Raw genomic sequence first — 27,678 nt, forward strand, 5'->3', positions numbered from 1 at the left:
TCTCCTCTGACACTGCCGCTACCCTGGGGTAAATCCATATCACTTCATACCTGGACTATTGCAATAGTCTCTGGGAGGGTCTGCCTTCTTCAAGTCTCTCCCCTTTCTAGTCCATCCTCCATTCAGCTGCAAAAATTATTCTCCTAAAGCTCAGATCTGACCACATCACCCCCTATTCAATGAGCTTCAGTGGCTCCCTATTAAATGAGATAATATTTGCAAAGTGCTTAGTCTAGTTCAGGGCTGTCCAACCTTAGGTTTTTATTGAAATAATAGACAATATATTTTGATTTGCCACTTTAGTGAGAGCTCTGTGGTAGCTGGGCTTCATTTATTAAAGCATTTACGTAAATTTCTGTGCTTGTAAGCAGGCCACATTAATCACACTGTGGGCCGCATTTTGGACAGCCCTGATCTAGTTCCCAGCACATAGTATGCACTATGTAAATGGCAGCTATCATCGCCAGTCTTCAGGATCCAATACAAAATCTTCCGCTTGGCTTTCAAAACCCTTCGTAAACTGCCCTGCTCCTACTTTTTCTAGTTTCTTCCACATGGCTCTATATGATGTGGTCGAATAACTCTGGCCTCCTGGCCGCTCCTCAAATACAACACTGTATCTCCAGACTTTGGACATTTGCCTTGGTTGTCACCCCTGCCTGGAATGCTGTCCATCCTCGTCTCAGTCTTCTGGCTTCCTCAGGACACAGCCCACCTTCAGCAGGAAGCCCTTCCTACCTACCTGGATATAATCTTGAATGTACCTTGAATGTACATGTTCCCATTAGAATGTATGCTCTTTGAGGCCCCTTCCTCCCCGCTGCTGCTGCCCCACTGTCTGGATGTGGCCATGGGCTCCCTCTGAAGGACAGCGGGTGGGTATGCTCAGTGCCACATCACCTGGGGTTGGGAAACCTTTGGGGACCCCCGCAAAGCAGTGGGTCCTCCAAGAAGAGAGCCAGCCCTCCCCTGCATGGCCCTAAGCAAAGTCCCTTCCCTCTCTGGGGGGAGGATGGGGTGATTCTCAGGCTAGAATTGCCCAGCCTATCCAAAAGGTAGCAAGAGGGCTGGACAGAGATTGGACATCCCAGGAATCACCAATAGTGACCACCTCGAGTGGCCGAGCAGTAGGGAGGAAACGAGCACTTATTTAGCACTACTATGTGCCAAACACTCCACAAACACAATCTCACTTGATTCTCACATCTACCATATCATTCCGCTCATTTTACAGAGGAGGAAACAGGCAAACAGGGTGAAGTGACTTGCTCAGGATCACCCAGCTAGTAAGTGTCTGAGGCCAGACTTGAACTCAGGTCTTCTGACTCCAGGAGCGACGCTCTATCCACGGCTCTATTGGCTGCCTCAAGCACGTTATAAAGTGGTCGACCAGAAACCTGGGAAACCTGGGCTTGAATCCTGCCTCTTCCCCTCGAAGTTGTGGGACCTGCTTTCTGCATCTCTACAGTGGGACAGCCCTCTCCCCCACAGGTGAGCTCAGCACAGGAAGACAAGCAGGTGGCCCAGAAGGGCCTCCCTCCCCTACGCTGGCTGCTCTGCATCCGAGGCCTCCTGGGCCACCCCACCTGTTATATACATCAGGAAATGGTCCAAGGGGGAAAGAGGCTGGCAAAGGGTCACACGGACAGTGAGAGCCAGCACTTACCCCCACAGGGTCATCTGGTCCCATTATGACTGGTGTCTCCCAACTGGACCCAGGAAGCTGGGGTCTGGGGCAGGTGGTGTGGGGCCAGGATGGCAAAGCTTGAAGCCTGGAAAGACCCGAGAGAAGGGCCCTAGGATGACCTCAAACCACATCTCACGGCTTCCTCTCCATCACACTGGCCCCGCAGTCAGAAGGTGGGGGCCTGAACCCTGCCCCCCTGCCCAATGCTAACAGGATGCAGCATCTACTGGACCCAACACGGGACCTTGGCTTCCCAGCATCACGGAGAAGGAAGAGCTCCACCCCCGGGCTGCAAGGTCTGCTCTCTGCACAGACCCAAGGGAGGGCCCAGGGTCAGCCCTGGGCTCTTGGTCCGTGGCTGGTTCTGTAGGCCAAAACTAGGCACCTGTGGACTTCATCAGGCACTAGCAAGCCACAGCCAGGAGGTGGCACTGTTTCACTACCTTCAGAGTAAGAAGCTTGCCTGGGAGGGGCCGACAGTAGTCAGGCTCCTGCTGCTGCTCACCCAGGTCTGAGGCCAAGAGAGTAACAATCCCACACGAGGCAGTGCCTGCATCACACAGGGAGGCTCCGGCCTTAGTCAGTGAATGCTCCCCAACTCTGGCTTTTGGCTGGAGGCTTCTGGTGTCCGTGAAAGGCACAGGGAACCAAAGTGGCCCCATCCCAGCTTCCCTCTGGGCCTCGGCTTCCCCATTTGTACTACAAGCAGCCAGACCGACAATCAGTAAAGACCCTCCTGGCTCTGAGATGATAGGGCTGGGACCCAGAGGAGGCAGCCCGTCCATGAGCCACCTTCCTCATCTTCTCAAACCCTGCCCCACCCTAAAAAGAGGCCCAAAGTGGCGCCAGGCTCCAGAGCAGCCCACGGACTCACACTGCTTCTGAACACTGAAAGCCCAAGGCTAGAGACGGGCTATGACTGAGCGGTCTATGTAGATAGCTGGGCTGAGGAGGAGGGAGCAATTGGGCTCTGGGTCCCAACTGGGCAGCTTTTCTCTGAAGAGGCTTCCTTTCTGCCTCAGTCTCTACATCCCATGACTGGGATGGAATGGAGTCATTAAGTTCCCATACAGCTCCATTAGGACTACAGGAACATAGCCTCCTTTCACAGAACAGGGAACTGGGCCCAGAAGGTTACATGACATGCCCAAGGTCACACAGGTGCCAACAGTCAGAGGAAGGGTCTGAACACAGGTTCTGACTGCAGCAGCAGTGTTCTCTTCACTGTTCTGCACCTCCCCAGGCCTTCTCAGCTACGTGGGGCAACGTAGCAAAGTCTGCTGGTCCCTTCCAACTCCATCATCAAGAACTGGCCTGCTTGCAAACTAACGCAGCCAAAATTAAAAGGGAAATAGGAAACCAGGGAAAAAAAGTTACAGCAAGTTTTCTCTGATAAAGGCCTCATTTCTCAAATATATAGGGAACTGAGCCAAATTTGTAAAAATAAGAGTCATTTCTCAGTTGCTACATGGTCAAAAGATATGTATAGATGGTTTTCAGAAGAAGAAATCAAAACTATCAATAGCCACATAAAAATGCTCTAAATCACTATTGATCAGAGAAATGTAAATTGAAACAACTCGGAGGTACCACCTCACAACTATCAGATCAGCCAAAAAGAATTTGACAAATGTTGAAAGAGATTTGGAAAAATTGGGACACTGACGCACTGTTGGTGGAGTTGTGAACTGGTCCAACCATTCTGGAGAACAATTTGGAACTAGACTCAAAAGGCTATAAAACTGTGCATACCCTTTGATCCAGCAATATCACTACTAGGTCTGTATCTCAAAGATATCCAAAAAAAAAGGAAAATGACCCATATGTACAAAAATATTTATAGCAGCTCTTTTTGTGGTGGCAAAGAATTGGAAATTGAGGGGATGATTGGGGAATGGCTAAACCAATTGTGGTACATGGTTGTGATGGAATTCTACTGTAATAAGTAAGGATGAGCAGGATGCTTTCAAAAAAACCTGGAAAGACTTTGTGACCAGATGCTGGCTGAAGTGAGCAGAACCAGGAGAACATTGTGCCCCACGACAGCAACATTGCGCGATGACCAAGTATGATAGACTTGGCTCTTCTCAGCAATGCAAGGATCTAAGACAATCCCAAAGGACTCATGATGAAGCTGACAGTTTTTCACTTTATTTTTTTCTTTTATTTGAATCTTCTTGTACAAAATAACTAGTATGGAAATGTTTTACATAATTGCATATGTATAACCTCTCTCTGATTGGTTACCATCTCAGGGGAGGGAGGGAGGGAAAGGATTTGGAACTCAAAACTTTAAATAAAAGTGTTTAAAAAAATTTTTAAGAGTTTAATTTTTTTATGTGTACTTGGGAAATATTTAATGAAATAAGTGAAAGGAATTTTAAAAATCGGTGTGCTTGCCACCTATGGTGTCCATGAGACACAAAACGCTACAAGGCCCTGCCAAATGCCTGTTAGAGTGGGGAGGCAAGGCATGGTGCCTCAAAGGCTCCAGGGCCTGGAAAGTCTGCCTGGAGTTTGGGATATACAGAGGCCATGAAGGGCACCGTGCAGGGGCTGCAGGGAGGCTTAGCCCATACTCCCTGTCTCTTGACCCTGCTCCCCTTCTGCCAGACAGTCTCACACCTGGTCACTGTGATCCCACCATGCTCCTCTGGCCAGCCCGGCTGTCCTATGGGACACTCCCACAAGTGCTTCCACCACCCCCCCAAGGGGGCAGGCAGCCACACTGGGAGCTGAGCTAGCTCCCCAGCCCACGAGATAGAGAATAAGGTCTCAGAAGACATGGCTCTCACCTCATTTCCCAGGAACTTACAAGCCACTGGATAAGCCCTGGTGCTGTTAGGGTCAGTCCTGGCTCTGAGGCCTCAGCCCCAACAACCAGTGCCCAGAGCCACCCTCAGATCCCATAGAAGCCCCCTGGCAGAAGGGGAGCCTGGCCACACCCACCTGGAAGGCACTCGCGCACCCCCAGCTTGGCTTTTCTGAAGTGGAAGGGCTGAGGGAAAAGGAGTCTCCCTTTGTGAAGCTGAGAGATGTGGCCAGGCTACAGTAGGTGGGCAGGCCTCTGTCTCCCACCCACCAGGAGCTCCCTACAGAAAGGTGAGTCACACGAAGATACCTAGCATGTCATCGCTTTGGTGCCTGAACTGGCCCCACCCTTCAAGTAGGACAGGAGGGTCATCAGGAGGCTGGCCTAGAGGAGAGGAGGGTCCTCTGCCTGCTGGCCCACAGTAAGGGGTCTGACTGCCCCACAGGAAGGGGTCCCCTGCCAGCCGGCCCACAGGAGGGGGTCCTCGACTGTCTGCCCCACAGGAGGGGGTCCCTTGCCAGCCAGTCCACAGGACAGGGTCTGACTGGCCCACAGGAGGGGGTCCCCTGCCAGCTGGCCCACAGGATGGGGTCTGACTGGCCCACAAGAGGGGGTCCTCTGCCAGCCAGCCCACAGGATGGAGTCTGACTGGCCCACAGGAGGGGGTCCCCTGCCAGCTGGCCCACAGGACGGGGTCTGACTGGCCCACAGGAGGGGGTCCTCTGCCAGCCAGCTCACAGGACGGAGTCTGACTGGCCCACAAGAGGGGGTCCTCTGCCAGCCACCCCACAGGATGGGGTCTGACTGGCCCACAGGAGGGGGTCCTCTGCCAACCAGCCCACAGGACGGGGTCTGACTGGCCCACAGGAGGGGGTCCTCTGCCAGCCAGCTCACAGGACGAGGTCCCCTGCTGTCTGGGCCCTGGGAGTCAGGTCTGTGAATACCAGACCCCACACATGCACCCTACCCACTTGAGGTCTCAGCCCAGACACTTACTTGACAAATTTGTCGACGTGGGACATGGACGCCTCATAGTTCTTGCCACCAAACTCCTGGCAGTGGAGGGCCATGAAGTGCGGCTTATGCGTGTGCACGATCTGGAAAAGCAAGGAGACCTTCAGAACCTGACCTAGGCCGGGCGAACGGCCACAGCTCCTACATCTCCCAATCAACCACTGACGCCCAGCAGAGAGTGCAGGCATCTGCATGGGTGACAGGGCCATCTACACCCAACACAAGCTCCCATTCAGTCCAGCAGACATGCAAGCACCTACTGCCTGCTTGAAGGGCCTGCATGATGAGTGCAGCTAAGTCATCACCTGGGGCTGAAGGGGCTCAAGAAGAAGCCCCTGCTACACCGAGAGCTTCAAGGAGAACCCAGGACTCCTAGCTGGGCAGGACATTTGGGATGGATTCTCTTCACGGGGAAACTGAGCCCCAGATAGGCCATGTGACTCATCCCAGGCCACACAGGCAACCAAGGGCTAGTGTTCGAGAAGGATCAGGGGAGAGCCACAGAAGGAGGCATGGGAGTCAGTGCAGACCAGCCCCAGAGAGGGGGGAAAGGGGAGGGAGGAGGCCGGCAGGTGCAGCTGAGCCGAGGACATGCAGCCCCCATCCCAGGGCGTTCTTAAAGGAAATGTGGCTGGAGAAGATGGCCCTCTGAGGAAGGGAGCACCCGTGACTGACCAGAGGCTTGTGAGCCCTGCACTGCCCCTCTGCCATTAAGCAGGAGAGGAGAGCGACCTTCTGGTTGCTGAAATCCCTTCTAGAACAAGAAAGCAATCGGAAGGCCCAGGGAGCCATAACCAAGTCGTTCTTCGGGGCTGTGGCTTCCTGGTGAGGACAAGGCACCCCCCCTCCCAAAGCAGGAGGAGGAAGGGGAGGGGAAGTAGGAGAAGGAGGAGGACGGGGGAGGGGAGGAGGAGGAGGAAGAGGAGGAGTGGAAGAGAAGGGGAGGAGGAAGGGGAAAGAGGAGGAGGAGGGGGGAGAGGGAGGAAGAGACAAATGGGGAGGAGAAGGAGGAGAGGAGAAGGGGAGGAGGGGGAGCAGGAGGAGGGAAAGCAGGAGGAGCAGCAGGAGGAGAAGGAGGGGGAGGGGGAGTAGGAGTGGGAGGAGCAGCAGCAGCAGGAGGAGGAGGAGTGGAATTGCACTGTGATCAGTAACTACAGACCTGCAGGGAACAGGGGGAAAGCTCCTGAGCCCAGGGAAATCCGGCCCAGGCCCCTCCTGGGGGTCTCCAGGATCATCCCCTTCAAAGACGTTGGCACTCAAGGCAGGCCCTTTATCTTTTTTTTCTTGCAGATTTAGCTGGAATCGGGTTTAACAAGCTCCAGGGGGAGACTGTCAGTGTTTACAGCTTGTCAGAATGTTAAAGCTCTAGCTTAGATCCTAGATTTTTCCATCACATGAGAGGGACCTAAAAATAGGCCCCCTATAAAGAGACTTGGGCTGACAGTGGACCACAGGCTGGTGGTTAACCTGGGCAGGGAGGCCCCAAACTCCAAGCTCCACCCTGTGGCTCCCTCAGTCCAAGGCCTGGCTCCAGAGAGTCCCGGAGGGGCTACCCCCACCTCACAAAGCAGGCAATCCTCCATCCTAAGCAAAGCAAGACCAGACCTCTGACTGTGACAGCTCTGAAGGCTTACAAAGTGTCCCCCACCTACGAGAAGGGCAGTGCCGATGTGATCATCCCCATTTTACAGAAGAGGTGACTGAGGGTCAGAATCCCCAAGGGATCCGCGCAGTCCCCAACTGCCCAGTCCTAGCTCTAGGCCTGGAGCCCAGGGCTCCCCCTCCAAAGCCTTGGGGATCCTCATGACTGTGGTTGGGGATGGGCTGGGCCAGGGTTCAGAGGCAGAGACAGTGTTCGGGAATCGCTTTGTCCTCCTGTACAAAGCTCTGCCTCCATGGTCCATAGAGAGTGAGCTTGGGGCATGTAGGGTTTCCTCAGGAACATCATTGAGTGTCCTAAATGTCAAGGTGGTGGGACGCCTGCTGTCTCCCTCAATCTGGTGCCCGTCTACACCTGTATCCCAAGTCAGATGGTCCCGTGGCGATTCTGCCCTGGCCATCTTTTGGAATGACAGATAGCCAAGGCTCGTTCCGGAAGTCTGGGCCCCAACCAGTCACTGCGGCCCATGTCTCTGCATCAGGGGGCATGCCTGTGGCGCCACTGTCCCTTGGCCACAGGTGGCCCAGCATCCAGGAGCCTCTGGGCATGATCTGTGAAGCTGCTCCCCAAGTCTCAGCCTTAAAACGGCCGTGGGATGATTGGGTATACGATGAACATGGCTGATTGATCCATAAACTTGTGCCAGGCACTGTGCTGAGCGCCACACATACCACCGGCATCGCATGTCCCTTTCTCACGGTCGTCGCCCACACCACCCCAGCTACTCAGTCCCATGTCGCTGCTCAGCTCTCGGGTCCCAGGTTCTTCCCTCTCCAAACCAGCCTTCAGAGAGAAGCCCCTGTGTGACCACTCCACTTCTGGTTTCCATTGCCTCTAAACTCCTCAGCCTGGCTCTGGAAGCCCTGCCAGGCTGGCTCCCACCTGCCTTGGCAGCCATGTTATCGCTCTCTTCTTCACAGAACTGTCCTTGCCAGTCATTCTGGCCTGCCAGGCACACCTCGGGCCTGAATTTCATCTCCCACTTGGACCTCAAAGAGTCCCTAGCTCCCTCCAAGCATAGCACAGGTGCCTCCTCCTACATGGTGACTTCCCTGATCTCTCCTGCTTGAAATGGCTTTGGATTGCTGGGATTTACTTCCTTGCAGACAGTCTGTCCTCCTCCCCATCTGTTCCGGCAGAACATGAGGGCAGGGACTGTTTTGTTTTTTGTGTCTGTATCCCCAGGGCCCAGCACAGTGCCTGGCTTCTCCAATGGAACTGGGAAACTGACAGAAAACTGCCACTCCTGCCTTTGGTGCCGCCATGCCTCTGGGGCTACTACTATCCTCCATTTCCTTTCAACAGAGAGAGGAATGAGATTTGAGGGGGAAAATAGCCCCTGAATTCTGAATGCCTGACCCAGATGTGATCGGCCTTCATGCTGTTCTCTGCAGCTGCCATGAGGGATGTTGTGTAAGTGCAGCCAGTCCTGTGAGCAGCAGGAACACAGATCTAGGTCAGCATCTTCATTCCCCCAAACAAGGTGAGGGGCTTCCACACTGGTACGTTCTGCCCACAGGTAGTGAGAGCAGTGGATAGCCCGAGCAAGGCTCCCTCCTCCTGCTGCCAAGTCCCTAATGACCCGGAACCAAAAGATGATGCTGGCCTTTCTTCACTGCACCCAGAACAATCTCTTTCTTCTCAGACAGCTTCCATCTCACTCCTAATTCTCCAGGCAAGGTCTTTCTACTGTGAAATCCAGGTTGAATTATGAGAGTCGGCAGACATTTTGATGCAGAGCATCAGAGAAGAATATTGAATTGGACGGAGATGCAGGACAATGCAGCAGACAGCTTGATGCTTTGAAGTCAGAGGCTTTGATTGATCTGCCAACCTCACAGCTTCCAGTGCTAACCTAGATACCCTTAAAGCTGTGTGACCTTTGCTGCTGCTGCTGCCACCGCCACCACTGCCACTGCTGCTGCCACCATCAACACCACTCCCAACACCACTGCCACTACCACCACTGCCAACACTGCTGCCACCACCAACGCTACCACCGCCACCCAACACCAATGAAAACAACACCATGAATGTACAAAGAAGAACCATGATGGGGAATCTGGCTGGAGACACCTTTGAAAGAAAGGAGTCACTAAGAGGAAGGCCACACTTCGTATACATCTTTTTGTTTCCATCTATCTTTCCCATGAAGGAAAATGAAAGAACCAGGGACCTTCAGAATGGGAGGACTCTTAGAGATCATCTCATGCAATCTGTGCCCAACAAGATTCCCGCTAGGATGACAAGGCTACGGATTTATCTCCAGAAGAGGCTTTCAAGGCCTTGTGTCTCAGATGCACTCATGCTCATGATACCATGAGTGTGAGCTCTCCTTCCATAGCAGAGCCCCCTGCGGCAGAGGAGCATAGGCTTCTAGCTAGATGCAACCCTCTCCCCACCTCAATTTCACAGTTTCATGAAACTAGGCATCCAGAAAAAAGGACATCTACCAGGGGTTGCCTCATGCCCTGAGGATATGGCTGGATCTCTACTCTCAGTTACCCAAATCTTTTAACCATGTCATTCATGCCACTTCTCACACATGTGTAAGCATGTGCGTACATGCACACGCACATACAAGTGCTGGGGTGGCATGTCCACTCCAGGTGGCTTCTTCCCCCTCCACATTGCCTACAATCTTCTGAAATTGCACTGTTCCAGGATTCCAAACCGGACAGTGGGCCTGGGAGAAGTTTGACCACAGAGGCAGCTTGGAGGCCACTTCAAACACTGCCCAGTCTCCCAAATGTGATCCAGCCAGATCTGTGCTGCTATGCTGGGGCCAGTTTCCTGTCCTGATCTCGTGTGTCTGCAGGGGGTGCTCCACTGTAGGCTGGCTGCCAGGGCAGTCAGCACAAGGAAAACCCTGCTCTTTGGACACCATACATGCAATTCCCTGGGGCAGAATTCAGCAAACTGAGTCCCAAATCTTTGGACTGTCCACATTCAGCCTCTGAGGATTGATAATCACAGGACTCTGAAGTGGGAGAGATCTCAAGGATGGTGAATCTAGTCTCTGTTCAGTTCCTGAGTGGGACAACCCCCCCACCCTCCACCACCCAAATGAAAGCAATAGGTCATCCGGCTTCCTCTGACATCCCTATGTTCCACGGCACAAACTGGCCCATTCTAGGGCATGGTTCCTGCTCCCCATATCTGGTATGCTTCCCTCCCCTACATACACACACACACACACACACACACACACACACACACACACACACACACATAACAAACACACCTCTCCATCTAAGCACACACTTAAGACTGGGTTACTTCAAAGTTTCTGCCGACCCGCTCTGGCCACCAGCTCCAGCCAACACTTACTTACAACCACACGAGCCAATGAATAAGCCACACAATTTGCCACCTTGTTAGGCAATGCTGACCAGGCTCCCCAGACTGGCAATAATCCAGTGACCATCAGATTCTAAGGGAGTCAGGAGACGTCCTGTTCTTCTTCCCCCATCCAGGCTCCAAAAGAGCCTTGAGGTAATGGAATCTCATGGTTCTGTGGGATATGACCAATCATGAGATTCCAGGGAAGGTCTGTAAGCTCTGATTCGGAGTGAAGCAGGGCGGGGCCGAGGAGAACAAATCACTCCCACAATGACCACCTCAGTGCTCAGGAAAACAACCCTGATCAACAGGGAGACCCAACCAAACCTTAGAGGGCTAAGGAAGAAGCCTGACTTGGAGCTTTAGGCAGAGAGGTGGTGGAACAGGGGTGCAGAATGGGGCATCCATGTTTAGGCACAGCCAACATATAGGTTTGTTCTGCTTGACTTTACAGATTTGTTACAAGCAATGGGTTCAAATTGGAACCATGGGCTAGCAGGGAGCATTAAAGATACAAAAGGAACACTTTTAAACACCCAAAAGAAACCAAGAGTCCCGAAAGGCCACAGCAATCTGGTTACTTCCTTAATGAGCACTTAGAAACCAATCGTAAAAAGCGCCCAGTCTCAGACGCAAACTCCACTTCTGTCCTCCTCTGTACTTGTAATGTCTGTGCTGGGGGATAGAGCTTATTTTTGAAGAACAAAATTTAAAAATAGGATAAAACTAACCTATCTGCTTCTACCAAAACCACCTAATTTGTCCGGGGCGGGGGGGGGGGGGGGAGGGGGGAACAGGAAAAACAATTAATGTGAAGTCAAAAGACTTGGGCTGAGCTTCAAGCCCAGCACTTACTGGAAGTCTGACACTGGAAAAACCAGCTCACACTTCCAGGCCTCAGTTTTCTCATCTGTGAAATGGGAAGAATGGCCTCCTCTACCTCATGCAGGTCATGTGAGACTTTAATGAGATCGTGCATGTGAAATCACTCTCTAAAACTGCCAGTGGTACCCGGGTCACTGCCCACGAGGCCCCCATCATCCAGTCCCTGTATTGTCTGATTCAGACACGGCTGCCCCGCCTCCTCCCTTCCATTCCCCTCTGGGCACCCCACATTTCGGCTGGACGTCTGACACCCCTCATTCTTGTCCCGCTTCTCCCCAGCCCGAGGGCCAGGAGGGGGAGGGGGAGCCCTTCATCTAAATCGGGTGTCTGTGGGGTCCTCCTCAGATTCTGGACCTCAGCCATACACCAGGTGCTGCAGCAGTGCTGGGCTTGAAGTCAGGAAGACCTGAGTCTGAATCCTGCCTGCCACAGACTGGAGAATGGGACCAGAGCAGAGCATTCACACAATGCTGTGAAGGGCTTGCATGGGACCTCCCCAGAGGCAAGCGTCATTAATGCCCCCATTCTACAGAAGAGGAAATGCAGGCCAAGAGAGAGGTTAAATGTCTGAGGCTGGATTTGAACTTGGGTTATTCTGACTCCAGGTTTACTATACTCCTGGCTATGCGGCCCTGGAGAAGTTACTCTATGCTGGAACAGGCCCACCCTCCTAGGGCTAAGGCCAGGACCAAATAAGTAAGGGACGTAAAGGTTTCTGCAAACCTGTGCTCCACACACAAGTAAGCAATTAAAATTGTGCCCTTTCTCCCAGCCAGCAGGGCCAATGCTGCCTCAGACTCAGTGGCCCAGCCCCAGGCCCAGCACCCTGCCAGAGCCACAGCACTGAGGGCTTCGCTATGGGACCTGAGGCCCCAAGCACTTTGTAAAATGTGTGCAAAGAGGATCTCCATTTTACAGATGTGGAAACTGAGGCACATAATACAGGTGGGTCTCACTGAACTGTCAAAGAGGCCACAATGTTCTGAAGGCCCAGAAGGACATTCACCTTCCAGGTACCTGGAGAGAGAAATTGGACTGGCCAGTTGTGTCCAGAAGTCGGCGGGGCTGGCACTGCTGGCTTCTATCCTGGTCGGCCCCCCTCCCAAGAGAAGGTCCAGGGGCAAGCCACTGATGGCTGTCTCCCAGGTAGGAGATCTGTGCTCTCAGGCCCCAGGTAGTCATGATCAACGTCAGGAAGACTGAAGAAAAGCAGAGGTTCTGAGCTATTCCCTGATAACTAGGTAGTGAGCTTCCCAGGCCAGGAAGTCTCCCAAAACAACCTCAGATCCCCACTCCCTGCACCCCCATGAATGGCACAAGGAAGCAGCTGCTCCAATCCTTCCCCAACCTTAGAATCTCTATGCCCTAAAGACTGAAAAGACAAGCAGGAGTCTGAATTTAAGGAAAACAATGAGCAGAGACAAACAGCCTGCCCTGGTTAAATCATTATCCTTCAGTCCAGTGAAAACATAGGCCTCTATTTGCTCCTGGGTGAGGGATTAGGGGTAACCCTGCTGCTGCCCTGGCTCCACCACCCCCAACAAAAAGGAAAAGGGACTCCTGAGTCCACGTGTCCTGATGCTGGCCCCTGGCTCAGGGTGTCCCTGACTGCAGCAGCCAGCGCCCAGCCATCCCCCAAAGGATGGAACCGCACAAGCATCCCTGGTCATCCACCTCCATGGGCTGTCCCCCTGCCACGGAGAGCTTAGTGACAGCCCAGGGACAGCCAATCTCCTCCCTCACTGTGCCCAGCCCCCTTCAGAAGCAAGGAGACAGAGCTGTCACCAAAGAGAGTCAGGCTCATCCGTGTCTCTGCCCACACTTGGCCCTCTGCAGTCACAAGACCCCAGGGATCCCTTCCTGGGCAGATGGAGCCATCACAGGGCTGAGGACACCAGTGTGAGGTCAGCTCTCATGACTGTGGGCACCCATTGGGAGGGGATCGCCAGGCTCAAAAGGAAGATGACCCTGCTCCCAGCTGGGGAGAGGGGCTTCCTCATCCCCGTAGCCTTAGAATTCACAACCCAGCTGCTTGAAAGGGGGACCGAGAGAAGACTTTACATTGAGCACCCACCTGGGGGGGTGGGTTTCAAACAGCTCCCCTCTTTCTTCCTAGGTCCTCCTGTATTCTAGAAAAGCCAAGTGCTTCACAGCCCGTTGGCCAAAGGAGTGCTCTGCACACCCCTGAAACAGGCGTGCCCCCTGGCCCACAATGGAAGCCCATTGTTCATCCTGAGACCACTCCGGATCTCAGGCCTTGGGGCCCAGTGAGGTCATCCCCCCCCCCACCTCAATGCTGCAGGGCCACAGACAGCAATGGGGAACTGAGGTTTGTGCTGAGAGATGCTCCAGCCCTGGGGAGGAGGCATCCTCTCTCAAGGCCCCCCCATACCGCAAGGGGCATGTGATGCTCATCTGTGAGCTTCTTAGTGGTCCTTCCAAGCAGGCCAGCCTCTCCAGGGACACTCTGGGATGGGCTTTCTCTGGGCCATCTCTGAAGAGGCCCTATTCATGAGCCTGATCCATAAACCAGTCTAATACCTGACCCCAGAGACACCCCTCCCCTCACGTTGGCAAGGTGCCCAAAGCAGCTCTGACATTGCCAGTCAGGCTGCAGGGCACAGTGAGCACCAGCAGTAACCGCATCTCTGGGAAGACTCGTGCCAAACAGTAAGAAGCAGCCTCAACTTTGGGGGGCAAAAATCCTGACTAAAGGCCTCTTTTCCCTGAGCTGCTGTTTCAACAATCCAGCTAGCAGCTTCTGTGGGGGTGTAAGATCCACCCACAGCCAGCACCCAGAAAGCTGCCAACAGCACAGATTATTTTGATCTGCTTAACTAAGGAAAGCAAAGTGAAGGGGGTTGACAAGCTTACTTTAATTCAGCATACAAATATCATTCACTTAGTTCAGGGGAAGAGACCAGCTCACTGAACTTCAGAGCAAATTACAAACAAATTACAAACATCAACAGACAGACCAAGTACAGATTCATAGTTACCGAAATCTAGGTTCAGCCCGGGAGCTCAGAACAAGGACTGGCCCAGAGTCACACGTGCCACCACTGCTGCAGGAATGAGCTCCAAGAAAGGGGAGGCCAACCCCTAGTTTTATATCTTTTTCAGCGTCAGGGGTGAGTCACACATGCGACTCATCCACGTGACCTAAAATTGTGACAAAGAGGCGACTTAAACCCACGTGGTCTAAGAGCCTCTGCTGTCCCAGACATGTAAACTAGGCCCTCCCCTCAGTTAGCCCCACCTTGGGCCCCACCCCAGTCACCAATCCATACCCACATAGGTTTTACACCTAATAGGGGTTTGGACCTGGGGCTTAGCACCTAGTAAGGCACAATGAAATACACTGAATTACTCAAAGGGAACAAAAGCCAAACTCTTCCAGGGCACTTGGTTGAACTAAGTGCTAAGGAGCCCATTTTGCTTACCAACAAAGCTGCAGGAGTGCCAAACAAAAACTGACACAACACAACCCTGCCCTCAACAAACTTCTACTCTTCGGAGGGCACGGGAAGCAGGGAGAGGGGAGGCACGCCCAGATGGGTAAATGACCACTACTCTAGGGAATGGTACTGGCAGCCAGGGAAACAAGGGAAGGCATCCTGTAAGAGGCGACCTCTCAGCTGAACCTTACAATGAGACGGAAATGCTCAAAACAGTGAAGAGATGGGAAGCAGGAAGACAGAATGGAGGAGCCAGAGAGCAGTGGCAGACAGGGAATGGCAGGACAGATGTGGAAGGCTTTGAGCACCAGCCTGAGGCCTTTGTGCTGGAGGCAGCAGGAGTCACTGAAAATGCAGGACAGTTAGCAGGAGAGTCCCAGGACCAAACTTTGCTTTGGAAATTATTTTGGAAGTCCCACAGAGAAGGGATTAGGCTTAACCTGGCATTCAGAAATCTTTTTTTAAAGATATTTATCATATTTCTATAGAGCCTGATTTCCTTTGTAATCCTGTGTACTGTATTTTATGCATTCAAAAACCTATTTTCTGGAAGGGGCCAGGGGTTCAACCTTGGGCTGTAGAGAGGAAAAGGGGGGGGGAGGGGTCTCCTCCAATCATCTGAGGGACAAGTAATGAGGGGGGGGGGAGAAATGAGGGGTTCCTCCAATCATCTGAGAGACAAGTAATCAGAGGGAAAAGCGGGTCATGGCCAAGTGATCGAGAAGGGATGATGAGAGGATGGATGGATGGATGACGGAAATGTTCCTGAGGCAGAAAGGCCCAGACCTGGCTGCTTACTGGTTAAGGACTCTCACAATTCAGAAGATATGACCTTGAAGTAGAACTCTACATTTTTATGAACATAACTCCCGGCCACAGAGCCAAGATGCTCCAAGACTTGGCGGAACCAGCAGAATCTTGGCCAACTCAGCCCCTTCTCTCCCAGAACTTGGAACTCTCTTGTTCATTCGGGCACCCACAGCTGACCTTCTCTTGCTCCTCCGCTGTGCAAGAAGGCACAGTTTTGGCCTTTCAGAGTGAGAAGTCATGGCGGCCAGCTCACTGAACCTTCTGGGCACAGGGTGAAGCTGGAGGGAAGGCAGGAAATGGCAGGTGGGCAGGCACAGGGCAGATGTTTCATTTTCAGTTAATATCCAGTGGGGGTGTTGAAGCCACTGAGGAGTTCCTGACCACCACAACCAGCACCATGGTACTCAATGGCAATGGATATTGCCTTCCTCACCCCAGCCCACCACTAGGACCAGCACCACTGGATGCTATGGCAAGAAGCCAGGGACCATGTCCTTCCCTAACCCAACCACCCCTGCACCAATGCCAAGGCTGCACCCACCATGTGCGAGAGGCCAAGCCCCCCTGATTCCAGGTGTCCCAAAGCCCTCCCTGCCTCACTCTGACCCTGGGGACCATCTGTTGAGTCACGGTGCCCAAGGGCCTTGGCACCTTGCTGTCTGCCCTTCAACTTTATTTCCTGCTGAGAACCCAAGTATCACCATGAACTTCCTTAACCCTCTTTTATACGTTGACTCCTCCAGTTAGAGTGTGGACGCCTTGAAAGCAGCGACCACATTGCCTCTCTATTTGCAAGTCCAACACTTAGAATACATTAATAAATGTGTGTTTGTTCACTTTATGCCTTAATAGGAATGAGGGGGAAAGCTTGGATTGGGAACCTGGGACCCCAGAAGTAGGGTAGTGACCTCAACAGAAATTGGGAAGAGTGGAGGAGGGGAAAGCTGAGGAATTGGAGATGCCAATGAGAAGTCTGGAAAAAGATGTCAAGTGGTCGGCTGGTGACGTGGGACAAACAGACCAATTGACCAGAATTTCCAGGCAAAGGACTGGATCGAACAAGAGAAGTCTCTACCCACATCAGAATGTGGCTGCTGTCACCGAGTCCCATGATTTCATGACCCTCTCTATGCTGATGATTCTCAGATCTACCTGTTCTGCCCTAATCTCTCTGTTGACCTCAAACTCATGTCTCCTACTGCCTTTCAGACATCTCAAACTGAGTGTCCAGTAGACATATGAAACTCAGCATTTCCAAAACGGAACTCATCATCTATCCCCCAAACCCTCCCCCTCTCCTGCCCTTCCTGTGACTGCCTGGCAGCTCTCAATCTCTCCAGCTCCCCACCTTGGAGGCATCCTCAACTCCTCCTCCTGCTCACCTCCTCTCTCTCTCAGCCCCCATATCCAAGCTGTCACCAAGGCAGGTCAATCTCACCTCTGCATCCTCTCCCCACTATACCCCCTTCTCTCCTCTGACCCAGCCTGGTGCAGACCCCCTCATCATCATCTCAGCTCAGGCCTGGCCTCTTGCCATAGCTGCTGGGGGGCTGCCTGCCCAAAGCCTTTCCCCACTCCAGTCTAGCCTCCATTCAGACACTAAAGTGGTTTTCCTGAAGCACAGGTCCAATCATATCACCACCACCTCCCCTCAATAAACTCCAGTGGCTCCCAATGGCCTCCAAGGTCAAGTACGAAATGCTGTTGGGCACTCAAAGCCCCTGGACACACAACCTCCCATCCAGTGACACCAGCCCTTGGCTGTGTCATGACCTCCCATCTGTCAGTTCCAGGCATTTTCTCTGACTGCCCCCAGGCCTGGAACACTCTCACTCCTCACCTTGGCTCCCCACCCCATCCCCGACTACCCTGGCTTCCTTCATGTCCCAAACAAGATGCCACCTTCTACTGGCAGCCTTTCCTGATGCCCCCTAATCCCAATGCCTTCCCCTCTGCTCTCACCTCCCATCTGTCTGGGATAGAACTTGCTTTGTATATGTCTGTTTGCATCTTGTCTCTCTCCTTAGACCTTCAGCTCCTCGAAGGTAGTCCCTGCCTTTTGCCTCTTTTTGTATCCCCAGCTTAGCACAGGGTCTGGCCCAGGGAGCGTGAGCCTTGATAAATGTTTACAGAGTAACCACCAGAAAATAATCTCATTGAATCACTTTTATCAGTTAACACTTCTTGCTCCAAAGAGTGTCAGCCCCCTGAGGGCAAGGTCCTTTCCATTTTTATTTTTTCATTCCCTCACTAGAGGTATCTGGCCCATAGTAAGCACTTCACAAATGTTTCCTGAAGGAATGGAGCAGGCCTCCCAAACTTTGGCCTGAGGTCTTGTCACTGGGGGTGCCAGGAACTAGTCAGGGTTGGAGATGAAGGTAGGAGAAAGAAGCAGGCTGGACCAGAGACTCTCCTCTCCTGCCAGATAAGAATCAGGGGGACTGGACTCAGGAGTGAGGGCACCTGGGTTCTTGTCCTGGCTCTGCCTTTAATAAGCTCAGGGACCTGCGTCAAGGCCCTTCCTCTCATGGGGATTCTGCTTTCTCAGCTGCCAAATGATCTCCAAGGTCCCCCTTTCCTGTAATGTCCCATGAGTGCCACGTAAGCTGGAGGGCCTGAGCTGGATGAGGGTGTAATGCCAAGCAGGGTGGGACTTTTGCTTTTGTTTTTTGTTTAGGAATGCTTCTCAGCACTAAACCAATCCCATGCCTTTGATTGAGTCTTGCCTTTGTTTCAATCAAGATTCTTCGATTGAATCAGGAGTCTATGATGACCTGCTTAAGTTACAAGATAGCCTAAGTCGCATGAGTTTGAGTCACAAGGTAGTGATACCCTTTGACCCTGAAAAGGGGTATATATACTCTGACGTTAGCATTTTGCTTGGGGCTCTCACTCACTGGAAGAGTGTCCTATGATTTGACCAGACAAGACTCTGGGTAGCCGTCATGGAGCCCTCCAGGTTTGAAAACCCCAGATGTTATTGCTTCTCTCTCTGGTAACTGTTTATGTATTGCTTGGACAGACAGCTAGAAGTCTGTCTGCTGATTTGTGTTATTTTGCTGTTTATATAATGTATGCTTGTAATTTCTTTTTGTATTCTCTCTGAAGTTCAGGGTTCTGGCTTTTTCCCTTGAACTAAGTGAATGGTATATGTATGTTTAATTAAAGTGAGATTGTAAACCCCTTAAGTTGCTTTCCTTAGAAAAGCAGATCAAAGAACCTGTGTTAGCAGCTCTCCTGTGTGCTGGTATTAAGGGCCTTGCACATGTACAACAGCTGCTAGCAACACTGTAGTTACAGAGGGGCACCCCCTGCCAAGACCATCCTTGGGTGGAAGCTTCTGCTTGGGAGCCCAGGGCCTCTGCAAGACAAAGGTTCTCAATCAAAGGCTGGTAGGTGGGCAAGCTGGCCCCATAAGGCCATTTAGGGGTAGGGTCAGAGTTAGGAGGTGCCCATTTATAAACAAAGATTCCCCCCAGGCAGTGGCAGGTGTCAAGGTAAACACTTCCCCTAAGCAAAGTATCCAGTCACTAATGGCCCCACACACACCTCGCCTTCCTCTCTCCATGCCCCCCCCAACATGCTCACACACGCATGCGCACACACTCACACAAGCTCTCACACACATGTGTATACACACTCACACACACTACGTACACACATGCACACACAGCCCCCATGTGGGTGTGTTTATTTTCACTGTCTCTCCATCCACATCTCACCACCCTGAGGACACAGACAACAAATACTCTTGTACAAAGTCAGACATCTCTGTGCAACACGAACCCATTTGGCTGAGGAAAACTCTTCTGGGCAAAGACAGCTGCTATGTGTATGCATGTGTGTGTGTGTGTGGATATAGTCTAAGGTTCTGTCACTCCTCTAGACTAGCCAAGACTTCTTATCACCATCATTTTGAAATGTTAAGTGGTCGGCATCGTCACTCTGTGGACAGCATTGAGAGACATGGAAGAAAGGGGGGGCGAAGTGGGAGCCTCTTCCAGCCCTGACTTTTGCTTAGTGAGGGTGCTAGGCAGCTCTGAGTGCAATGGGACAAAGGACAGGCCTTTGCCCAGGAGACAAGTAGGTTCCTGCCCAGTGACCTGCCCCTCGATATTAGCTGAGGCGCAACAGTCAAAAGAGAAACATGGGCCCAGTTAGGGTTCCTCAAATAGAAATATCTGAGAGATTCATAAAAAAAGACAGCAGAGAAAACCCTCCCCACTCCCCATGCTCCATGCCCCACCCCCTTCCAGCAGCTGAGGCATCGAAGTGTCTGAGGAGGAGACAGAGACAACAATACTGGCCCATTTGGCTCCCAGGAGGCCCCGTGTCATGGGAACACCACAGGCCCCATAGAGGAGTTCCAGGGGCCCTTTCCCATTCTGCACAGGGTGAGAGCCTCATCCAGGTTCATCAAGGCTTTTCCCTAACTCAGTTTACACTTCTATGATACAGGTCACCTTTCTCCCAACCACCCTAGAGGGCAGAGGCCAAGCATGAGAAACATTCTCCTAGCAGGGGAAGGGGGCATACCCTCACCTTCGGGGCCTGAGGCCCCTCAAACAGGACCAGGGACTGCTCTGCCACTTCCCTGCTGGCCACAGAAAACACCAGGATCTGTGGGTGTGTGCCCCCCAGCCAGGCCCCGCCCTGTCCTGCCACACTGAGGGTGGCACGGGGCCAGCTCTGTGGGCAGCCAGAATGCTGTTGTCAGTTCTCTCCACACAGGATGCCACAGTTTCCATGACATCACCAGCAGGGCTGGCTGAGGCCCAACTCTGATCACAGCACAGCCAGCCTCTGGCTGCCCAGGCCAAAGGTGTTTCAGGGACAGCCCAGACACAGCTACCCACACGAGGGGGAATCGTCTCAGAATAAATGGCCCTTCTGCCTCCAAGAAGCTCCTCGCCGAGGACAGCTTTGGTGGGATGAGTACAAGAGAATAAACATCTGACTTCCAAAGTCAGGAATGGACCAGTGCTCTGGAGACCCTGGGGAGCACCAAGCTCCCCCAAAGGTAGAAGCCCCCCAAACACTGATCGTATGAGGCAGCCAACATTCTGAACCATCGGCCACCAGGGCCAGGGGATCAGAAGGAGGCAACCAAGGCAGGCCTGCAGCCCCCCAATCTTTAGAGATAGGAAGTGAGCCACAGGGTAGATGATTCCCACCTGTCCCCTGGAAAATGAGGGTGAAAAGATTCATGTCAGCAGCCTGGCTGGGAGACCCAAGGAGACCCTGATTCCAAAAGCAGGAGCTGCTATCAGCACCTCAGTGCCTGATCCAGTGCACAGTGCTGAGAGGGGCAGAGAACACACGCTGATGGCAGCAATCAATCGCCAAGGAATTATCAGGCACCTTTTGCATGCCACGCACTGTGCTAGGCCCTGGCACACACAGAGGAAGCAACACCTGTCCTCATGGAGCCTCCATTTAAGACCCCATGCACATGCCCCAAGCACACTCCTGAATCCCACAGGGGTGAGGGCTTCTGGAGAACGTGACAAGATGGCATCTTCCCCAAATGTTCCTATGTCTTCCTGTGAGTCAAGAGGATGGGTAGGGGGGGCTCCAGAGAAAAGCCAGTCTCATCAGCCTTTGGGGGACAGAAGGCAGAGAAGTCATTTCACCCCTCTGACCTTACCCAGGACAGGCACTGGAGGCCCTGAGGAGAGGGTGAGGAAAAGGCATGCTCTCCCTGGTCCAGGTTCCATTCCCTCCCTCCCCAACACCTTGAAGGGCCTCCTGAATCTTCCCAGCCTGGACCGGAGGGGAATGAGCCAAGGGGCCAAGAGCACAGCAGGAGGCACGACAAGGCCTCACAGAGAAAAGCCAAGAGATGCTGTCAACAAGTATGAAGGCCTCCAAAGGCCCTGGGCCAGCTCCTCAACATCCCCTTCCCCCAAGAGCCTTGGCTTCACTTATCTTTATCCCAGCCCCTGGGCACAGAAGATCGAGGCTTGCTCAGGAGTCAGGAAGCTCTGAATTCAAATCTAGCCTCAGACACTTCCAAGCATGACCCTGAGAAAGGCACTTCACCTGTCTGCCTTAGTTTCCTCAACCTTAAAATGAGGTTAACACCTGTCTCACTGCGCCTATATTTGTAAAGCACCTAGCACAGGGAGGGCCACAGCGCAGGGTCTTAGGAAACACTTGTTTCTTTCCTTTCTTTCTCCCAGGGATATTCCGTAGACAGGTGGTTTATAGGATGTGACATGGGTTGAGGAGAGATACCCACGAGAGCTGAGGTCATTTCCTGTTCACTCTCCCTACATCCTGACACCTTCTTCATCCCCTGATCTGATGCTGAAGCCTCCAGACCTGAGGGTGACACCCAGGAAACCTAATTTTTACAGCTCTGGAGTGACCCCCTTCCTGGGGGGTACATGGCTCCCCACTCGTACTCTAACTCACAGGACCCCTCAGGCTTCACCAGCCCTGATGCCTCTCCCAGCTCCGCAACCAGAATCTAAGCAGTCTCATGGATTGTTTCTAGACAGGACCTGGCCACTAAGTGTCCTACAATTCCATTCACTGCTCCTAGGATGCCCTAGGTCAAGACCCCCTTCTCGGGCCATGGGTCACCTCTAAGGTTGTTGTTAGCTTTTCAAATGCCAAATGCCTCATTTCGTATGTGCACCTGAAGGAGAGGGAGGGAAAGAAAGAGGGAGAGAAAAGAGGGAGGGAGGGAAGGAAGGGAGGAAGGAAGGAGGAGAGAGAGAGAGAAAGAGGGAGGGAGGGAAGGGAGAAGAAGGAAAGTCAATGAAAGTGATCAACATACTAAAAAAAAAAAAACCAACCTTCCAGGACATGGCACTTTCCCCTGACCTTTGTGAAAGTGGCAGGGAGTGCCTTCTCATGTCTCTTCTGTGGGGCCTCTGCTCCTTATCTTTTTAGCAACATTGTGCTTCATTTGTTTCCTTCTCTTTTACATTGTTGCTATCCTGGTTGATGTTCTTTTCCTGACTCTGTCACTTTTCCCCAGGCCTCAGCTCATGGAAGTCTTCCTAGGCTTCTCTGTATTCATCAGGTTCCTCATTTCTTCCAGCCCAGGAAGATTCCACAACATTCAAGGTCTACACTTGGTCTGGCCATTCCCAACACACGGGATTCTATCTACTTTGTTTCCAGTTCTTCACCCTCACAAAAAGTGCTGCCATGAACACTGTGGTGTCTCTGGGGCCTTTGGTTTCTTGGCTTGTTTACTGACTAATGGATAATTGCCAAACACTTTCCAGAATGATTATTTTGATTTCCCAGCTCCCCCAACAAGGCATTAGGGAGGGTACCTAACTCCACCCCAACCTCTCCAATATTCCCTATTTCCATTTTTTAGTCATCTTTGTCAAGGCAACTGTCAGAGACTAATGCTAAATCAGCCTCGGTACAGGGGCTTTTCACAGAAGGATTTCTCCTAAATCTGTCTTCTCTCACATTCCCCCACTCCAAAAAGGAACAGCTTAAGAAGACTATTTCCCATCTTAGAATAACAATTTGGCTGGATAGCCATGATCCCAGAATTATAGAATAGGATAGATCAAATCCCCAAAGAGAACTTTCTAGAAACAAAACAAAACAAATCAAAGAAAAAGCCCTTCCCACATGTGCCAATAAATGGAGGGAGGGATTGCAGGAGGACAGGCACACTTATGCATTATTGGTGGAGCTGTGACCTGGTCCACCAAGTTGAGGTTATTTCTTCTGTGGCTCAAATGTCTTTAAATTGTGCCAACCCAGTGACAGATATGATTCCATTAGCATAAATGCCACTGAAAAAGATGCTCATGGTCCAGGGCCCTTTCCATCGGACTTGAAGCTGCCACCCCTCATGTGGACCGTTTCTCTTTAGCATATGAGTGCCTTGAGGCAAGGACTGTCTTCCTCTTCTATGTAATCCCCAGTGTTCCGCACACTATAAATACGGATTAAATGCTTTTTCATCATCCATTCATTTCTAACACAAAAACGTCAAAGACAGAAAGAAATGATTTATATGCAAAAAAGCAAAACTTTCTGTTGTAGCAAAGACTTGGAAACAAAGCAAGTTCCTATCAATGGGAGGATGACTGAACAAATTAGGGTCCATGAATGTGATGGAAACATCACTGTGCCAGAAGCTATGGCCCATGAGAAGGATTCAGAAAAACCTGGGAAGATACATCTGGGCAGAGCAGTGAGCAGAACCAGGAGAACAATTCACAAAATGTCTCTAATAATGCAAAGGGTAAGAACTTGGAAAGACTTCCCTCTCATCATTCTGGCAGCGCGTCCTCACCCCCCAGGACCAGGTAAAGGTCCAACAAGACTCCTCCTTTGTAGCCTATGGACAAGAGCAGGATCAGAAACTGCCCTGACTCCCCAGGACCAGGTAAAGGTCCAACAAGACTCCACCTTTGTAGCCTATGGATAAGGGCAGGATCGGGTTGGCCACAGACACAGCACAGTACAGCCTGGTCCCTCCTGTGTGCTAACACACACACACACACACACACACACACACACACACACACACACTTTAAAAACAAAACTGTCCCTAATAGAGGCTCAGAGTCAGAAACACTGTATGTAGAGACACTGGATGTGGAAATGTTTACATGTTTGGCTTTAAGTGCATAGTAAAAAGAAAAGGAAAATCCCAAGTCTCTCCATCAGTGTGTGAGGCCCAGGGCTATGGGAGGCCATGGAGGCAGAGCCTCCAACTCAGCCCGTGCCATCGAAACATGCCAGAGCTCGTGTAAATGGGCCCAAGGAGGGTGAGCCCACCTGCTCAAGCAGAAGGTATCAGCTGAGAGATGGGGGCCCTCCAGGTTCACCTCCTGTACCAACAGGCTGTGTTTCTGGGCAGGTGGAAGGGGTAGGGGTGTGCGTGCGTGCGTGCGTGCGTGCGTGCGTGTGTGTGTGTGTGTGTGTGTGTGTGTGTGTGTGTGTGTGTAATCTTCCTCTAGAGATTAAAGTTGGAGATAGAGTACTATGTCACAGCTTATATGGCTAAACTTCTGCTTTTCAGTGGGGCCCAAAGGCTGGGGGGAAAGGGGACCCTTCCTTTTCTTTCCACATAGACGTTTTTAAAAGATGAAGTGAAGTGTGGGACGTGCCCACCAAGCCTCCCTCGTGCCCCCAAGGACCCTCGGCCAGAGCCAAGGCTCCAGTGCCAAGGCATCCCCTGATGTCCCCTGGCATCTCCCCTCCCACCCAGCTATCACCACAGCATGATCATTCCTAGAGGTCCAAGGGCAAAGCCTGTCCTTCCTCATAAGGTACAAACATAGAAAAACAAGAGGAAAACCCAAGTAATCTAGAAGTCAACAGCTTCCTGAGCCCTGGTCATTCACCTTTGGCAGGACGGGGAGGGGAGGGAGAAGGGAAGAGAAGAAAAAGGAAGAGGGGGAGAGAGAGAGAAGGGGACCTGAGTTCAAATCCAGCCTCTGACACTGACGAGCTGAATGACCCTGGGCCAGTCACTCAACTTTTCTGGGTCTCAGTCTCCTCCACTCTAAAATGGAATGACCACAGCAGCTACCTCCAGGGCTGTTGTGAGGATCAAGGGGCGCCATATTTGTGAAGAGCTTGGCACAGACCCTTCCTTCCTTCTTCTTAGCCTGGAGTGGAGTCAGCATGAATTAGCAAGCAGAGCTTCACGTGGGGGCCAGCCCCAGCTCCGGATCACCTCCTCTCCTCGTCCCCATGCACCAAGGAGACAGAGATGTCCCCTTGGCCTTTCACCTGCCTACAGACACCCACAAATCAGCCCCTGGGCTCCATTTCACACACAGGAATGCTGGCCCAGTGCCTATGCCCTCAGCCTCCTGGCCCAGCGACCACCACCCACTCCCTCTCTGGGGACTGATGAAAGACTGTGTGCCCACTGGGGCAGCAGCTCTGCCCCTAGTCAGGGTGCAGCAAAGCTCTGAGAATTCAACCGCCTCTGCCCAGACCTAGAATGGGGCCCATCAAGGTTCTGATCACACATCTGGAGGCTGGAGGTGACTCATGCCCCAAGAAAAAGAGGAGAGGGGGCATTCAAGATCGAAGTCAATGAGGGGAAGCTCTGCCCTGTGCTCAACATGTGGAGGATCCAGAGAGGAGCCCACAGGAACATGAGAGCTGTTCTAAGTGTCGGACAGGGGCCCAAGGGGAGGACAGCTCACATGTGTCCTGTTTGGTCCCCAAGAGAAGATCCAGAATCAATGGGGAAAAGCTAGAAAGAGGCTGATTTAGGGGCAAAAGAAAATCACAAGTCCCCGACTATGAAAGCTCCCCCAAAGAGGAAGGGACTGCCTTGGCCTCCTGAGCTGGCCTACAGACATGGGAATGAGCATTACATCAGGGAGCAGAACAAATCAATCAGTCCTGGGGTTCCCAGTCCTGGCCCCATTCAATGACCTCACCCAGCTGTGACAACCACATCTCAGTGTAGACCTAACCCTGATCAGAGCATGACCCCGCCTTGTAATTAGTCACTCCAATACAAACACAAATGCTCAGGTAGGGACACTGGGGGGCTCTGGGCCCCCACACGGTGGTAACTCTGCCACAAACTGAGCCCAGGTCTGGGCCCCCACACCACCTCGGTGGTACCTCTGCTGCACACTGGGCCCACGTCTGGGCCCGCCACGCCACCTTGGTGGTGACTCTGCCACACCCTGGGCCCAGGTCTGGGCTTACCCATGCCACCTTGGGGCCCCATGGGACCACAGAGACAGCATCCACACCTATCTAAGAAGTTGGGTTTCCTTGTTCCTAAACTGGGGCAACAGGGCTCCCCTTAATTAAATCATCCAGCTCTATGTCAAGAGAGAAAGGCTGAGTTGAGACCCCAGATCTCCTACCTCCAGGCCAGTGCTCCCTCTACTACTTGGCAATTAGTGCTGGTCTATCCAAATCCCAGGCAGGCTCCAGTGGGACCTTAAGAGTGATGCCCCCCCAGGAGTCTGAAAGAGTGAGTTCACCCATTATGGGTACAGTGGCAGGTGGGGAATACTCAAGAATACCGTGGGGTAAATTCTGCCTTCATTCACCCGAGAGAATAATGGGCTAGCAACATTGGAGAAGTGACAACATTTGGAGGACATGGCCCGGGTTCTTCATCCCATGCTCTGCTGCTTAAGAGCTGAGAGACTTTGGGGATGTCACTACCGCAGTGGGTCTCAGTCTTCTCACCTGTAAAATGAGGGGGTTGGTCTAGAGGACCTCCAAGATCCCTCTGAGCTCAGAACTGATGCCTCACCATCCTGGGAGCTTACACTGTGACCTCTTATCCTGCCCTGACCTGACTGCCAAACCCAGATACCCCCCTTACCTCCACAGCCTTGGCAGGGCTCCTGCTCTGACTGTGGGAGCTGCCTGGTCCCCTAAGTCCAGCATGGCTCCCCAGCCCTGGTCAGGGATTCCTGTCTTACTCTTGCTCCCACCTCAGCATGACACAGTGGCCTAGGCTGTGGAGGGCCGAGCCAAGGCTGTTGGCCATAGCCTCCAGGGTGCAGAAGCAAAGCAGTCCTGGCAGACTTTGGAAAGAGAGAGAGAAAACTGGCAGCCAAAGGATCCCAGAGTGCTCTCTGGAACAAGGACAGCCCTGCACCCTGGTGAGCTGGAAAGCCTGGCCCAGCCTTCCTCATGTAGGGAGCAGGAAGGTGGCATCCCTCCAATGCTGCCCAACCAAACAAGGCGGGAAAAGGCCGCTCTTGCTCAAGAGATGCTAAAAATATAGCCTCTCGCTAGTGTTGCTGAGGGAAACATGGCCCCGAGTCCTTCCCACACAAGGCCTCCTGGGGCAGCTTTTTTTGCTCTGTTTAATAATAACTTTTTTAAAGAGAGAATGAAATATGCACCCATATTTGAAATGTCTGAGGTCCCAGGCAAATACCTCAAAGACACCCAAACAATAAGGAATAAATCAAACTTCAGAAATGAAACCCTGATTCTGGCCAAGGCAAATAAACGTGCTAAGGCCCCCCCAGCCCCTGAAGGTCAACCAACTGTCAGGGCCAGGGCAGGAAAAAGCAGAGGG

At 52.4% G+C, this 27,678-nt stretch overlaps 1 protein-coding gene across 4 annotated transcripts in view; it reads right to left on the reverse strand.

Moving 5' to 3' along the window:
- The window catches only part of INPP5A (inositol polyphosphate-5-phosphatase A), a 248,472-nt gene that overhangs the window by 152,408 nt on the left and 68,386 nt on the right, over positions 1-27,678 (reverse strand). For 2 of the 4 annotated variants that reach the window (XM_036736925.1, XM_036736924.1), the window contains exon 3: positions 5,496-5,596. In XM_036736925.1, coding sequence (XP_036592820.1) covers positions 5,496-5,596 — 101 coding nt within the window. Of the gene's footprint in view, positions 1-5,495; positions 5,597-6,188; positions 6,262-6,672; positions 6,851-27,678 lie in introns of those variants that run through there. The other 2 variants (XM_036736927.1, XM_036736926.1) reach the window with 2 other exon arrangements.

This window comes from Trichosurus vulpecula, chromosome 8, assembly GCF_011100635.1.
Source record: "Trichosurus vulpecula isolate mTriVul1 chromosome 8, mTriVul1.pri, whole genome shotgun sequence".
Classification (NCBI taxonomy): Eukaryota; Metazoa; Chordata; class Mammalia; order Diprotodontia; family Phalangeridae; genus Trichosurus; species Trichosurus vulpecula.